This window comes from Euprymna scolopes, chromosome 32, assembly GCF_053919585.1.
Source record: "Euprymna scolopes isolate OS-2025 chromosome 32, ASM5391958v1, whole genome shotgun sequence".
NCBI classification, from domain to species: Eukaryota; Metazoa; Mollusca; class Cephalopoda; order Sepiida; family Sepiolidae; genus Euprymna; species Euprymna scolopes.
The window spans coordinates 92189768-92206774 of NC_136513.1; the positions used below are offsets into that span (position 1 = coordinate 92189768).

Genomic DNA, 17007 nt, shown 5'->3' on the forward strand with positions numbered 1-17007 from the left:
GTTTCTTCCAATAGAGGAAGTATCAAGGGAATATTAAATTCACAAGTGGCCCCCAGTCGCCTATCTATTCATGTTAGGAGCAATGACGACGTTAGGTTTTTGCAGTTCTTTTATGGTGGTGTTGATGTCCTTCTGCGTACAGCACCTAGTATTCCCAAATGGTCACCCATCTGGTACTGATCAGGCTCAACGTTGCTTAACTTTGGTGATCTGACAAGAACTTGTGTGTCAACGTATATCTAACGTATGCTAGCATGTTAAACGGACATTAACCTGATGATAATGGCTAGATATAAAAAAAAGCTGTTTTACCAATGATGATGGTGATGATCTCTAAGTATGAATTAATACCTTTCTCTAAACTCGCATTACAGCATCCAACATGTCTATAATAGACATGAAGGCAAAACGAATGTACATGTATTCAAAGCAATTGCTGAAACCCCAGGAAACGACTTGTAGCAGAATGGGGCCCGTAAATGGATGGTAATATTAAATACTAAGACTAAGCGTTTTTCCTTTAACAACTACAAAAAATCTTCTCAACCACTGATTGCCATGACAAATAGCATCCTACCTGAGAGCACCTTGCAAACTTATCGGCTTAATATTCACAGGCAACATATATTGGAACAAATATATTGAGGACATTACCAAGGTTGCTGCGAAGAAGGTGGGCTCCCTTTACTATGCTAGAAAATTACTCTCACAAGAGAGCATCCTATATCTTTACAAAGCAACTATTCGTTCACGCATGAAGCATTGTCACATATGGGATGCTGTATCTACCGCAAGTCTCTCCCTCTTAGACACGGTCCAAAAAGAGTCTCAAATCTAATAAGTCCCACATTATCAGCCAAGTTCCAACCTCTGTTCCATCACTGCAATATTTTATCCCTGTGCCTGTTTTATAAGTATTTGAATGGAATGTGCTCTGATGAACTTGTGCCGCTTGTGTCCCCTCGGCGTATATATTCCAGACTAATCCGACAAGCAGCAAAATCCTACCCCTAGATGCTGGAAAGTCATTTACTCTAATAGTTTCTTCTTACAGATTACTAGACTTTGTAATTCCCTCCCTGTTTATTGTTTCCCTGATTATTAAACTGCAGAAGTTTAAATGTAATGTAAACAGACATCTCGCTGCTCAACTCCCAACATAATATTCCTGTAGATATGATCCCAAATAGTAGCCTGTTGCAATATTTTGGTGTTTTTAATGGGGTATGATCCCACACAGTCGGACGATTCTATTTATAAACGATGCTGCTAAGAACTGACGAATCAAATTAATTCACGTTCTGCTACCAACCAATCAGAAACCAGAATTGCTTCATAAATATTAAACCTTTTCTGGAGCAATTTCACATGTTCTTTTCCCGGGTTTCGACACTGTAAGAATAGTTTGTTCTGTGGAACTGTCTACTACAAACAAGTCACCTTCCAGGACTTGTGTGTAACAGCGAACCATCTGAAACTGTTCTGAAACTCAAAATGGCTTACACTTCTAGAATGTATATTCCAAGTGGCAATTTGCTTTGTTTGGGGTAAAAAAAAAAAAAGTAAAAAAAGAATATCAACAAAGAGTCTTCCTGACATTGCCAGTGGTGGATTGGTGAAAGCTCAAGATTTTTGATAATGACTGTCTCGACTGTAATTTGCGTTTCTGATGATTCCACTAACTGCTAAAATGATCTAACGACTGTTGACATGCCATAAAAATAATGAACATGAAAACGAGGTTGTCATGTCAGCAACCCAAACACTCAAGTCTAACTGCAATTTATGAAATTATAAAGGTTCAGACTCCAATAAATTTGCTTCAACTCTAACCCTTGACTTCTTGGCTGTGGGCTTTTTAGCTAGAAACAAAGTGTAGTATATTTTTTGATCCTACCTTTCATCTTTTTTGTTCTCAGTCAGTGAGAAAAAAATCCTTCTAAACCGAGGCATTTTTTATTTTTGTCAAGATCTGAGTGCTTGTTTATTTTTATTTTATTTTATTTTTTTTTTTTTTGAGATTTTCTCTACATTAAAAAACAACCTTGTGTTTAACTCTGACCTCGTGGGGGAAGCAAGTAAATAGGCACTTCTCTGTTTTAATTTTAGTTAAAAATTAAAACGATTGATTCTTTCTCTCCTCATGACTTCAGTGGAAATGAATAATTCTTGTGTGTAAACTTTCTGCAATCACCAAATGATAGCAAGGTGCTTGTGTGGATTGGTGATGTTTTAAGCCAACGCATTTCAGGTAAAAACATTATTACGCACTTACATGTCATGTGAAGATTAGTATAACTTTAAAAAATTACGAAAAATAGTCCAGTAGATGTGCTAGATGTATTTTTAACAAAAAATTCATCTTCAATTACGTTCTGTTTAAAAATGGTGGATTCTTAATTTAACTCAAGGGAGATAAATCAGTTTATCATACTGAATTGGTAGCACAACCGTTCCACCTTAAAACATGCGATAAAACTTGATAAATTGGTAAATTCTGTTTTTATTTCCAATTACTGTTTTCGCTGGATCATTTTTCATAATGTTTTTAATTTATGCTAATTTTGACATAACATGTAAGTACATAATCTTTTTACCTGAAATTCATTGGTTTAAAAGATTATAAATCTACTACAGTTATTGACTTTAGTGGCTGCTTTTTCTGACCTCTGGCGAGGTGGGTTGGGAATTTGGCAAAGACTTCTTTCCTTGGTGATTAGGAAGCAGGGTGGTGGAAAGATTGGGTGTGGCAAGTTTACTAATTCGCTGACTTTTCTAAGTACATTGGATTCAGTGGAACATCTTGTTTGCGGGAAGCAAGCCAATTATGTTCATCGATAAAAATAACACATGTGGAAGTACAAGCTGCCAAGGCAAGAAGAGTAGCCAGAGCAAGATTTTTGAAATTGGAAGTTCGGAATGATTGATCTTTGTCTTGAACAGTGCAAACTATTTATTAGAACTTAGTTGTAGCTATCCGGTGTTGCCAGGGATTTATTGGTTGCACATTTTTAAATCGAAGAGAATAAAAGATGTAAAAAAAAACAAACATGTTTGATAATAATTAAAATAATGTAAGGAAGTAAATATTTTAAACTGCAAAGATTTATCTTCCGTACATTATTTGATTCTTTATTTAAAACTTTTGCCATTGTAATGGTCTTCCTAACCGGAATAATTTTTTTAGCTTTAGAAGCAAGAAAATGACTTTTTTTTATTTGAGAAGAAAAGTTATATTTTCTAATCAAGAAAGACTTTTCCATTTTGTATAAAATTAGAAAAAATAAATAAATAAATAAATGTTCAAAATAATCTTTGTGTTTATAAATAAATCCTTTATTTTTATTGCTCGGGCATAATTTTTTGCTGTCTTCTTACCTGAAATAATAATTATATATACGAGGTGCCTTAATAAGTTTCCAGGCATTTTTTGTTCAGTCATTTAAAATTGTCATAGAATCTTGAAAATTTAGTATAATATCCTATGTTAGAGCAGTGAGTCCTGGCCGAGTGATTAAAAACTATTGGTCACTACTACCTGTGTCGCATCCTCAATATATGGCATAATCACATTGACGCACAGCTTCTTGTTAGATAGCTGAAGTTAAGCAATGCTGAGCTTGGTCAGTACCAGATGGGGGACCAGGCATTGTTTGTAGGACGACGTTGACACCTCCATGCAAGAACTGTAAAAACCTAACGTTGTCATCTCTCCAGACTGGGATATAAATGCAATGGAGGACTGCTTATGAATTCTCTTGACAGTTCCTCCCCTGAAGGAAGTAGATTCAACCCACCTAGGGTAAATGCCACTAGTATCCTCAATGTTTAATGACAGCATTTTGTCGTTAATGGAACAGTGTGTTTCTGCTGCAAAATGAACTCCCTTTGATAAGACATCTAGAATGGTTGTGTAGGCCCTTTGTCATCAACCAGGGTAGTTTATCTACATAGTGTTATAATATGGGTGCGTTATCTAACTGGGTGAGTTCTAACTGTGTATTTAACGGACTATTGTCCTTGTGTCCTAAATGTCTTAATGGCCTGTGACTCATCTAATGTTTGAAACTGAGACTAATTGTTTTCTTCCATTGTTTTCCAGATATACATTTTATGACGGACCCCCATTTGCCACTGGTTTGCCCCATTATGGTCACATTCTTGCAGGAACCATCAAAGATATTGTTACCCGATATGCAACTCAGAATGGTTTTTATGTGGAAAGACGATTTGGATGGGATTGCCACGGACTTCCAGTTGTAAGTACATCAGTTTCTAAAATTTGCTGATGGAAATAAATATATATATTGATTTTTTTTGTTGTTTTTTTATTTTTAAGTTGTTAGAAAACAAGGTACATGAATGTGTCCCCCCTTTATGATATATAATGATGATAATAATAAGAATATTTGATAATAAAAAAATTTATACAAACATTTTTACTACACATTTGCAGACATGTTTTAGCTCCACCACGTGTTCCAGCTTCCTCAGACCAAGTTCTTAATATTTAGATGCCTAAGAAGTTGGTTGATTTCCAGCTGCAAATGTGTAGCCAAACTTTCCTATTAAAAATTTTTAAAAAATTATATATAATTGTTATATTTAATATACACTACTGTGTCCACTGGGCATGTGTAACAACGTGTCTGCCAGCAGTAGCTGTATGCAAATGGCTTAGCCATGTGTGAGGTGACATCACAGCAAGCAATAAGGAAAGAAAGACATTATAAAAGACAGAAATCAATGTGTTACACATATGGGCTGAGAGCAACAGGGAAAGATGTGCCCTAAGCATGGTCGGACAAAGACAAAGTATTAAGTGTTTGACATGGCAGTCTTGTTAAGTACATTGGAATACAAGAAGACTTTTGAGCAAGAGACAAGGCGTTATTCTGGAAGTACCTGTAAATAAATGTCTGTTGTTTAAACTGAAAAAAGTCAAATTCTTTCTTTGTCTTTTTTTCCATGCGACTATATGCATACAACATGAACCGCCCCCTTAAGTAAACACTTCATCAAATCTCCACACTAACGTACTGTACTTGCAATAACCCTTATCCCTGAGTGGCTTCCGGGCCTTGATAAGTGGTGACCACTGTGTAAAAAAAAAAAAAAAAAAAAAAAAAAAAAAAAAAAAGGTCTCGAGTGTTAACGTGTAACGACTACACATGGGTTTCGTCCATCTGGTTATCATGCAATTATGAAAAATTCTGGCTTGTTCTTTCACCAGAGAGATACATAAGTCTCGTTAAAGCGAAATGTTTAAAACTGGAAATCGAATGACTAACATTGATGTTGCTAAGTTTCATTTTTAAAAATATTTGTTTCATAAAGAGTAGAGAAACCAAAATTTTTCTTAATTCTAGCCTCATCAGGTACATGAAACTAGGTTATCCCAAGTAAACCCAGTAATTTAAAAAAATTCAAATAATATAATTTGGTACTTGTGCAGTTTACAAAGATATTAAAAAATGAAGATAAAGAAAAACTTCTATAATGTATTTACCTGTTATGGAATGAATTTTAAGAAATTGCTTAATTTGATCAATTAGTTTTGTGGCCCTGTTAGTGGGGCATTAGAATACGCCGACTGCCCCCCTGCAGAGGGTAAAAGTCCCTCAATGGGTGTCCTGGATATGACCTTAAACTATATCCAGTGGTGAGGCCCCAGCTTGTGGGCTTTGGGGAGTGTGGAGCCACCCTTTAATTACCATTGCTCCCAGGTCCACTCTGACCCGGAATGGTAGTGCCTGTTAGGGTCCCAACTATGGGTTAAATAGAAACCGACGTAAAAACAACAAATATATTCTATTAAAAAATTTTTTCTTCAAAATCTTTGGATTCGGCATTAAATAACCCGAAGAGGGTTGATATGCCGTAAAACAAAAACAACCAACCAATTAGTTTTGTACTTTTTTATTTTTTTTATTTATGGAGAAAAATCAAATTTTAGTGAGACAGATTGCAATTCAGCCATCTTGGTAATTTCCAGCTACAAAAAGGAGGGGGACACCAGGGGAGACTGCTCCATCTAATTCTTTAGCCAAAATTTGACAAGATTATTTTTTACAGTTTTTAATTTTTGTTAGTTTGAAAATAGAATTTTAATTAAAGGAGGATGTATTTTTAAACATTAGAAGCCAGAAGAACTTTGTTTCAGTAATATACTTAATATCTACAATTTCTGTGTTCGTATCTACTGTAAATATGCCCATATTGCTATTTATATCTAACTAGCGAGGGGTACCCAGCGTTGCCCAGGTGTTTTTCGGGGTATGTGAAAAAAACCCGAAAATGTGAAAAAAAAAACGAAGCCTTCATGACGCGCAGTTGGAATATAGTAAAGAGTTAAAAAAACAAACAGGTGCGCGTTTTTGATTGACGTGACGGCTATAGGTATTCAGATTTTGTGTGGGACAGTTTTGAATGAGGTGAATAAATCGGCTTGTTTGTTTTTAAAAACCCGCTCCCTGTTTATTAGGAGGAGTGAAATGAAAGCTACAGTCTGATATGACGAAGTCGACATTGAACAAACGTTACTTAGCTCTCTTGAGACAACTGGCTTTCGGCCTGTGATTAGAGTCGAGTTTCGCTTTTTTTTATACCGAAAACCGAATGTAACGCGTGCCGATGCAGGAAATGTCAAATAATTAACGTTTGAAAGTCAATAAAATTAAATAGACAGGCGAGCTCCGTGGATAACTCTGAAATATTACAATTTATAGATGATATAAAAAGTTTTAAGAAGTTGTGAAGCGAGCGAGCGCTTCTTTGAAAGAAGCCTTTTGTGGACATCGAGGAAAAGCGTACATACATACATTTTCGCTTTTATATATATAGATTATTCATAGTGAATTTTCCATAGCTTATACTTTACTTACAGTTATGTGTATTGAAATGTACTTTTAATAATAATTATATCCTTACTTAAATCTATATTGAATAGATACATTTTTATTTTCCATCAACTTAAATATCCAGAGTTTGTCTTAATTCCTAATCACTTTGAATCGTACTTTAACATTTTATCCTATTCTTGAACTAATATATGAACAATATTTTAACCATATATTAACTCCTCTCTTAAAATCAACCAATTGCAATTCTAGATGCTTCCATCGCTTGCTTTTTTACTTACCCCCCCCCTCTTTTCCATTAACAATGAAATGGAAAACATAGTAAAATGCTTTTCAATTATTTTGAGTAACTTTTACGTAGATATATGACCTTAGTAATAACTCAATCATAACTACCCAAGTGGGGTCGCAGAAATACCTGTTTTAGGACCCAGGCGCAGTGCTAACTCTCTTGGTACCGATGGACCCATAAATCTTCTCAGATCATCTGCCTATGAGAAGGGAAACTATAAAGCTAAACCTGTGCTACTGACCTCACTAGAAACTAAATAAAGGAGGAGGGAGGTCTGTTCAGTCCTGATCAATGACCTTTCCTAGAGCTGGTGATTCTAACAAATTACTGGTTTGCAAATCTAAACTGTTTAAGGAATAGATATTAACCAGGCGCAGAGATGCGATCACAGGGACTCTACAAAAACACCCAATGTTAGACCTTGTTTTCTGACTAGGGCGATAAACACCGTTCCCCACTCCCGCCACATTCCCATCCCCCAAAACTGGGCATCTTGGGGGTGCTTGAGTGTCATATATGCCAATGCAATTGGATTGGGTTGATGAATTGAGGGTGCCGGTTTGACAGTTTGTCTTGCTGCTGTATTCTGACTAACAGTACACAAGCCCTAACTCCTTAGTAGAGCGGTTGCACCATCATCAGTTGTATAATATCAGAATGATTGTAGTGCTATGTTGTGCATGGAAAGGGGCCCTGCACCCATCTCTGGTGGGCTTTCCCGAGGCCATAATCCAGATGAAGAGTCAGCTGATGTTGCATGTTTCGTATTCTGCACAATCACTTTGTCTAGCACCTCTCACACTAAAACTGAAATTTTTAAAAAGAATAAAATTACAGTTCATTCAAAAATTACAAACAAACCAGGCATAAACTCAAACAAAATCAATTCGCCTCCTCTGTTATGGCTTACATTGACAAATATACACGAGCTTAGAATTAGAACTAATTTAGATGATGTTCAATCATTTCTCCTAGCAAACTCCCCGGATATCTTGGCGCTAAGTGAAACTAACCTATACTCCTCCATCCTCTCTAATCACTTTAACATGCCTGGTTATCTCCCACTTTCCTGTAAGGATTCTGACAGACATATGCACAAACTTGAATTCTATATTTGAAACGCCCTCCCCTTGACTAGAGAATCAAATCTAGAATCGAATGACCAGGCCTTCATGTGCTTTAGACTTAACCTGCAATATAGCATTAGCTACTTATATTTTCTTTACCGCTGTCCCTCGACCCAGGGCTGTATGCTAATCAACCAAGTCTCTGACAGCATAGATACAGCACTCTCCCTTGACTATTTCTGACCTCTAGGTACCTCCAATGTGCACCACAGTTTAAACCCCCGCTGTATGTAACACAATGTAACTATAATTTAATATAATAATATCATTTTAACTTTTTTACCATTTAAAAGAAGCTTCAAATAAACTAATATATTTTAAAAAAATTTTTACAGTATACAAAAATAATGAAAATGCGAGACAAAAATCGTGTTTATATTATCGACACTTTAAAACAACATTCCTCTGTAGTGACGTTTTTTAAGCCATAGACATACCCATGTTTTAAAAATCTACCAAAAATCAAATAATTGTCATATTTTCCTGAAATTTTCGATACTTATTCAGTATTAAATAAATTTACATTATAAAAGTAGGTTTCATTAAATATATTAGAGGAATTTTTTTTTTTTTTAGGTGTTCTACATTGATAAAATCAATATTATTATGTTAAAAAAAAATAAACACTTTTCCTTGATAATTTTTTTTTTTCTCTAATATAATTGTTTGAATTACAACAACAAAAAAAATCACTTCTAAAAAACAATTATTTTCAAAAAGCTTTAAATGATATTAATTTCAGTTTAAACAGATTTTTTTATATAGCAGGTTTCCAATAATAAAAAAATATATTCATAAAGAATATGACTCTTGAGATAATAAAAACTGCAAAAGCAAAATTGACTAAAAAAAATTTGTTTGGATTTGATTATTTAAAATGAAATAGGGTTATAATCATATTTTGCACTTTTTTTTCAAAAAAAAGTATGGACGCCTGTAAGCAGAAGCATCTTTTAGATATATGTATCAACAGAACAGGTTAAAATTAATTTTATCATCTGTGTAGTTTGTTATTAAAGAAACTATTTGTTTTACAAAAGATGTCTTATATTGTTTTTTATCCATTTTTATTGTACATTTTATTTATTCATAAATTTTTGCATAAATGATCTTCCATAGAAATTGGCCCAGACTATAGTAAACACACAAAATGATGATGTCACTAATTAATTTGTACAATGATGACATTCTATACAATGGTTTGGAGATGCCTACTGACCTCAGATGCCCCATGGGGAAATATCTTTTCTCTTTTTGCAGAACAGTGCACAAATCAGAATGGTTCAAAGCGGCAGTTGAAGCACATGTTCTGACACGGAAGTTCTTTAGCTAACCCCACTTACCCCAATGGTTTACTTCTACTTGCGCAGCTGCCATTACTCAAAAGCAGCATGCATATTGCAGATTTATCCGGCATAAGTCCAGGACAAACAAACAGAAGTATATAGAAGCTAGAAGTAATTGTAAGAAAAAAAAATAACGACAGCTAAGAGAGAATACACCAAAACCACCAGAAAACGCATTGAAGCACAGAAATTAGGAACTCATGATTTCTGAAAAATCTACAATAATGTAGGTCCTGGATATGACCTTAAACTATATCCAGTGGTGAGGCCCCAGCTTGCGGGCTTTAGGGAGTGTGGAGTCACCCTTTAATTACCATTGCTCCCAGGTCTACTCTGAGCCGGAGTGGTAGTACCTGTCAGGGTTCCAACTATGGGTTAAATAGAAACTGATTTGAAAACAACAAATATATTCTATTAAAAAAATTTTCTTCAAAATCTTTGGATTCGGCATTAAATAACCCGAAAAGGGTTGATATGCCGTAAAACAAAAACAACCAACCAACCAACAATAATGTAGTAAATAATGGGCAATCAACAATTCTCCCACTATCAAACAATCATGAGGTTGTTTGTACGGCAACTGAGAAGGCTAACATGCTTGCCAGTTGGTTTGTCTCAAACTCTATATTGGACCCAGCAAACCACTCCCTTCCTGATTTTCCTTTGCGGACAGAAATCACACTAGATAATATGAAAATCACCTCTTCTCAAGTACATGATATAAAAAACGTAGATACTTCAAAAGTATGTGAACCTGATCTCATCCTGGCTGTACTCTTAAAAAATACTCCGCTGAGGTTGTTCCAGTTCTCTCCAAACTTTTCAACAAATGCCTTAACAAATCTTGCTTTCCTGACTGCTAGAAAACTGCTTCTGTTTACAAGAATTCTGGCAAAAGAAATAACCCATTAAATTATCGCCCCACTAACTTCCTCCCACTTTTCGCCAAAATATTTAAGTCCATAATTAAACAAGCTCTAGTCCATCACCTTACAATTGCTAAAATTCTGTCCGACCAACAGTATGGATTTAGGCAAGCTCGTTCTATTGCATATAACTAATCTCTAAACGTATAAACCATGCACTGGACAAAGCAGGGGAAGGTAGAGCCGTAGACCTAGATATATCTAAGGATTTTGACAGAATATGGCATAAGGGTCTTCTCAAGAAAATCAGATTATATGGTATCACTCGACGAATACTTAACATAATTAAATCCTTCTCAAATGAGAGAAAAATCCAGGTTGTCCTCGATGGTCATACGTTAAAACAATATGATATAAATGCGGGTGTACCTTAGGGGGTCGATCTTTTGACCTTTATTATTCTTGATATTCATAAATGACCTTCCTGATCAAATTGTCTCTAAGATGGGCATATTTGTTGATAACACGATGCTCTATAACAGGCACGAGGGGAAATGAATGAACACATATCTAAGGCAATGGGGGAAACCTTAAAGGAATATCTCCAGTCTATAGTGGAATGGAGATAAAAATGGATGGTGACATTGAATGCTGCTAAGACTAAGCTTCTTTCCTTTAATAATTACGAGAAACCTTCTCAATCACTGATTGCTATGGCTAATGATATGTTACCTAAAAGTACTTCAATCAAACTCCTCGGCTTAACGTTCACAGAGAACATGAGTTGGAATAAATACACTGAGATCATTGCCAAGGCTGCTGCAAAAAAGATGGGCTCTCTCTACCGTGCTAGAAAGCGACTTATACCTTAAAATATCCTATACTTCTACAAGGCCACTGTTAGCTCATGTATGAAGTATTGTTGTCACATTTGGGCTGGTGCATCTGCTTCTAGTCTCTCACTAGTAATACACACGGACGAAAAAACGCTTTGGATAATCACAGATTTCAAGGTAGTTCTACTAAAATAGCCATATTTTTTAAACCAAAGCACTTCAAGTCTTCAAATTACTACTGTTTTGTTCGGAAATGAATATACTTTCAAATGGATTAATAAATATGAATGTACATTATATATTTTAAGAGTTTTGAGCAAATAAAGTGATAAAAATGTGAACGTCATAAAATGGCGTTTTCGGTAAGGTTTTGTAATGACCCCCCCCCCCCGTTTTCTAAAGGTCCGTACCGTGATTGTGTGAAGAATTTCATCATGAAATTTGGGAATCAATAAGAAGAGGTGTTAATCTTAATACTGTCAAGTGTCCGAAATATTTTTGACCATTTCTTTTTTTGTCGTGTTAAAAATAAGACTTTAATATGCCGAGTATCGAACATTTTGAAAAAAAAATTCTTCGGACACCCAGTAGTAAGTAAATCAATCTTTTTACTATCTTTATCAATTAAAAGTATTATTTTATGTTGAGTAGGACCGCGGTAATTGATAATTTAAAAGGACCTACCCGAAAAAAAAATTGTTTCTATTTCTCGAATTTGGTCAAATGAAGTTAGTATTACTAGAAGCAGCAGCAGCTCCAGCCTGTAGAATCAGTAATAGCACAGTGTAAACAACACGCGTTCTTTAATTTTTATTCAAGAACGAATTAAGAAAAACATGAAAATATGAATATAAATGTTCTTATGTTTAATTAGAGCTATTTTGTTATCAGAATAACATTAGTTTAGAACTATTCGGTTTTCAGAATGTATAATAACAATCCCAACCAATTCGGCATTATTTTTTTTTTTTTTTTTTTTTTTTACAAGAGTGTCACCACTTATCAAGGCCCAGAGGCCACTCGAGGATAAGGGTTAATAGTTATGCATTAGTCATTGTGATTTTAGCATAGTAAACAGTGGGAATTTTGAAACTTGGATTACTTAGGGGGACGATTCAATTAGAACTTGTTCACATTGGACTTTTTCTTTTTTTTTTTTTTTTTTCATAGGTATCAACTCATTATCAAGGCCAAGAGGCCACTCAAGGATAAGGGTTAAAGAGTGTACAGTATGAATCTGTTGCAATTTCTCACATTTTTCGTCAAATTTAAAAACATGGTTAAAAAAAAACAAAATAAACTTTTGTAGATATATAGCTTGCATGCACTTTTATTCTTTAAATTAGTTTTGAACAGCGAATTAAAGCAATGTTTTACTGCGAACAGCCACAAATGTTTTTTTTCAAAATCAAAATAAGTATCAAAATCTCGTTTATACATAGATTGGAAAAAGTTGTCAAAAAACAAATATATAACAAATAAATGTTATCAAAGGCAAGATAAGTTACTTTTCTACCTAACTGGATAATTGTCTAGTGTTTTTATTTAATGTAACATGTTTATTCAGCTCGAAAAACGTACAGTGTTTACCGATGTATTGGAACATTAAAAATAGCGCCCGGCCCGACTCTCTTTGACACGGTAAGTTTGAGAAAAGGAGTTAAAAATTAAAAAAAAAAACTATACAAAATACTGTTAAAAACTCACCGAATATATGTCAGCCTATGTCACGGTAACATATATTGAGCGAGTTTCTAGCAGTATTTTGTCTACTTTTTTATTTTTAACTCTTTTCCCCAAACTTACCGTTTCAAGAGAGGCGGGCGCCATTTAAAATTTTCCAAAACATCGGTAAACACTGTTTTCAAGCTGAATAAACATGTTACATTAAATAAAAACACTAAAAAATTATCCAATTAGGTAGAAAAGTAACTTGCTTTTGATAACATTTATTTGTTATATATTTGTTTTTTTGACAACTTTTTCGAATCTATGTGTATAGTAATACAAACCCTCAAAATCTATATCAATATTCTTGAAATTTTAAAAGCAGTTAGAAAACACATCAAACTACAATTAGGAAGCTTTTTATTTCGTTAATTTTTTTTTTCTACTTATTAAGCGAAAGATATTTTTACAACCTGCTCCAGCGTAGTATAAACGGCCTATGGAATTAACACCTTCAACCTCGAAAATAGAAATCAACAAATTTATGGAATTTTCTTTGAAATTTCTCAACGCAGTTTCTTATTAAATTAAAACTAAATATATAATATAAAGCCAATAATTATGAACCGCTAACAGTAAATATGAGTGATGAACGCTCTCTTTGAAAAAAAGCTCTCTTAACTTCACCTCTAATCCAAATTATGTGTGGCAAGTCTCCTCCTAAAACACTCTTTAACCCTAACAATAACACTAAGTTCGAGTGGCAAGCCCCCCTCCCCCCAACAAAATACCTCTGTAAGCCACATACAAGCATCTAAAACAAACAAACAAAAAATAGATCCTTCCTTAAAGAAAAATACACATAAAAATAAATTAGTTAACTGTCCTAAAATGCTAGAATGGCCAGGAAATGGTGAATTATTTTACATTAAATTTTTGTGAAACTAACCGCTCCCCCCTCTAATATTGTTTTTGTTAGCTTTGTCTCTGTCAAGTTTTTAGTATGTTCACACATAATTTTCCTTAGCCCTACAATTAATTCAAAGTCCGAATGGCAACCCTCCCCATATTCTCATTGCATAGAAACCCTTTTAAAACCACACATAATCGTCTTAAAAAAAAAAAAAAAAAGCTTGCATATTTTCCCCATAGAAAAAAAAACAGTTAACTGCCCTAAAATGCTAGAATGATCTGTAATAGGAAATTATTTTACATTCCATTCTAAAATAATTTGTTTATCTTTCATTAAAGCTTTTCATGACATTTTATACATAATTTCCTAAAAAGGTAGAATCACATTTTGGAGGGGTGTTCAGAAGGAGTTGAGTGGGGTTAAACAGAAGGTGTTAATCTACAATAATACCAAAGAAATATTGCAATATATTCATTTTTAAATGGTCTTATGTTTAGATTTAAGTTTTTTGTACATAAAGCACATTACAATTCAACTTTGAGTTCTCCAACTTCTTTTCTGTTTATGGCTACATGGCATTTTTAAGGAATTGCTGCATATTTATGCACATTTACTGCAGATTATTTGGAAACCATAAACTTTGGGAGATTTTCAGCTGCATATTCTGATTCCTTGTACAAAAATACACTTATACAGTAAATTTCATTTCTTAGTCTTGTGTTTTAATAAAGATATGACATTTTTACTGAAAAAGTAGTGTAAAAAATGTGACGAAACGCATATGGTCTTAAAGAGGGGAAAATATCCAAACGTGTGAGGCACAAAAATAGCCATAACTTCCTTAATTTTAATCAGATTTAAAAAATTTAAAAAGATTCTTTCTTAGCTCATCAAGTTCTTTCTATGCATACCAATATTGAAATATTTCAAGCTATTTCAATTTTTTCATGTGTATTACTACTCTCACTCCTAGACAGGGTTCAAAAGAGAGTTACCAATCTGATAGGTCCTGAACTGTCAGCTAGGCTTCAGCCTCTGTCCTATCGATGAAATGTTGCATCCCGCTGCCTGTTTTGTATTTTAATAGTATATGCTTTTACAAACTACATGCCCTTGTGCCCCCTCGATGTAAATACTTCCAACAAGCAACAAAATCGCACCCCTATACAGTAGAGATCCCCAGATGCCAAAAAGACTTCTACTCTTATAGTTTCTCCCCCAGAACTGCTAGACTTTTGAATTCCCTTTCGGGTTCCTGCTTCCCTGACTGTACTGACATGCAGAAGTTCAAGTGTAATCTGAACAGACGTCTTGCTGCTCAACTCCCTACATAGTATCCCTGCAATTATGTCCCAGATAGTAGCCCCCCTACATCAAAGTGGTACTATGCCTTGTTTGAGGTGAAAATGCAATAAGACTAAATTTTTTTAGGTATTCCTTTTTTCTTTCAGTTTTTTTTTTTTTTTTTTTTTTGCAAAAAATCACTTCAAAATTTACTAATAAAATTAATTAGAACTTAATTGTTTTGGCAAACGTCAAGAATTAAATGGAGTTATCTCCCCTGGCTCCCCTCACCCTGTTGCTAGAAAGTGCCAAGATTGCTGCGTCATGATCAGTCTCACTAAAATTTGATTTTCCTCTGTAAAAAAAATAAAACTATTTTATCAAATGAAGCGATTTTCTTTTTCATTTTTTTTTTTTTAATTTAATGTTTAAAATTCATTAAATTTTTATTCTTTTTACAAAAACTTCATTTCTTTACAAGCAGTACATCATAAAGATTTTTCTTTATCTTCATTTGTTAATGTCTTTGCTAAACTGCATAAGCACCAATAATTCATATTAGCTCTTGTATGAGTATGACCTATGATGATTTTATTTCTGTGATATATATATATCGTGAGATTTTAGAAGTTGGACCTAAAAAGCATGTAAGCTGAGATATAAAACTGTAGTAAAAAAAAAAAAAAAATCGTGCAAACCTTTTACCACTGGCAACGCCCGCTTCAGAAGAAGAAAGAAGAAGAAGAGAATGGCCGCTGCGTCTATTTATAGACTAAAGATCATGGGAAGAGTATGCAAATAACTTTGGACGGTTTTGTCCTATAAAAAGCCTGTATTTGGGAGAGAGGGTGTCTTTTTTGTTTGGCAGAAGCAATTGCTGTCAGAAGTGCATTGGACTGCAGGATTGAAGAGTGAAGATTGAGTGGGGTCATTGTATTTAACCACAAAAACTTTAATTCTGACTTACCAATTTTAATTTATCACTTTCTTAGTCAACAAATATACATTTTTCAATTATAACTGACATGCCGAGCTTTTTTCTCCTTTTTCTTGTATGTCTCACCTGTTTTCCCTTTTCTCTCTTTCTCTGTTCCCGGCATATACAGTATCTTTCTTTGCATTAAGCAAACACGGGCCCTCTGTTTTTCTTCCTTTGCATGCGCCTTTCTCTTTGTTAAAAAAATTGTCAATTTTGTGCAAGATTTTATCAGAGAAAAAATTTTTTTTTTTTTTTTTTTTTCCTTGCTGCAGGAATTTGAAATTGATAAACTTTTGGACATCAAAGGACCCGAAGATGTGGAAAAGATGGGCATTGCTGTTTACAACGCAGAATGTCGAAAAATCGTCATGCGCTATTCTAAAGAATGGCGGGTAGGTAGACAAAAAAAAAAAAATTATTTCTTCGCTTTGTTTTTTTTGCACCCCCTGTTGATCATTCTAAAAGGCCGATGTTACATTAAAAAAAACCAAAAAAAAAAAACCCTGCCGATTTGATCTTAAACCTCTGAGCATGAACAGGTAATTTTTATACAATCAAGTTTTGCTTTTGATGCTAAACCAACTTCGATGAAAATTCCAATGAGGTTTTCGTCTTTATTTCTCCACTTATTCAGTTTTTGTTCCTATTTACTTTGCTTCCCCACGAGATAGCTGGACACCAGGGTTGCTTTTTTAACGTGGAGGAAAAAGAACAAAAACAAAAATTTTCTCAGTCGTAAAGGATTACCTTTCTACTGAGAGAGAACAAAGTTGGTGTAGCATCTGAAGAACAGATACTTCACTTTGATTTTGGCCTGTTGACCGCTCTTTGTTATT

At 34.2% G+C, this 17007-nt stretch overlaps 1 protein-coding gene across 1 annotated transcript in view; it reads left to right on the top strand.

Annotated features, from left to right (window-relative positions):
* LOC145256495 (isoleucine--tRNA ligase, cytoplasmic-like) overlaps window positions 1-17007 on the top strand; it is a 146629-nt gene that overhangs the window by 42285 nt on the left and 87337 nt on the right. Inside the window, exons 3-4 of the mRNA XM_080115445.1 lie at window positions 4103-4259; window positions 16444-16563. Coding sequence (XP_079971571.1) covers window positions 4103-4259; window positions 16444-16563 — 277 coding nt within the window. The remainder of the gene's footprint in view (window positions 1-4102; window positions 4260-16443; window positions 16564-17007) is intronic.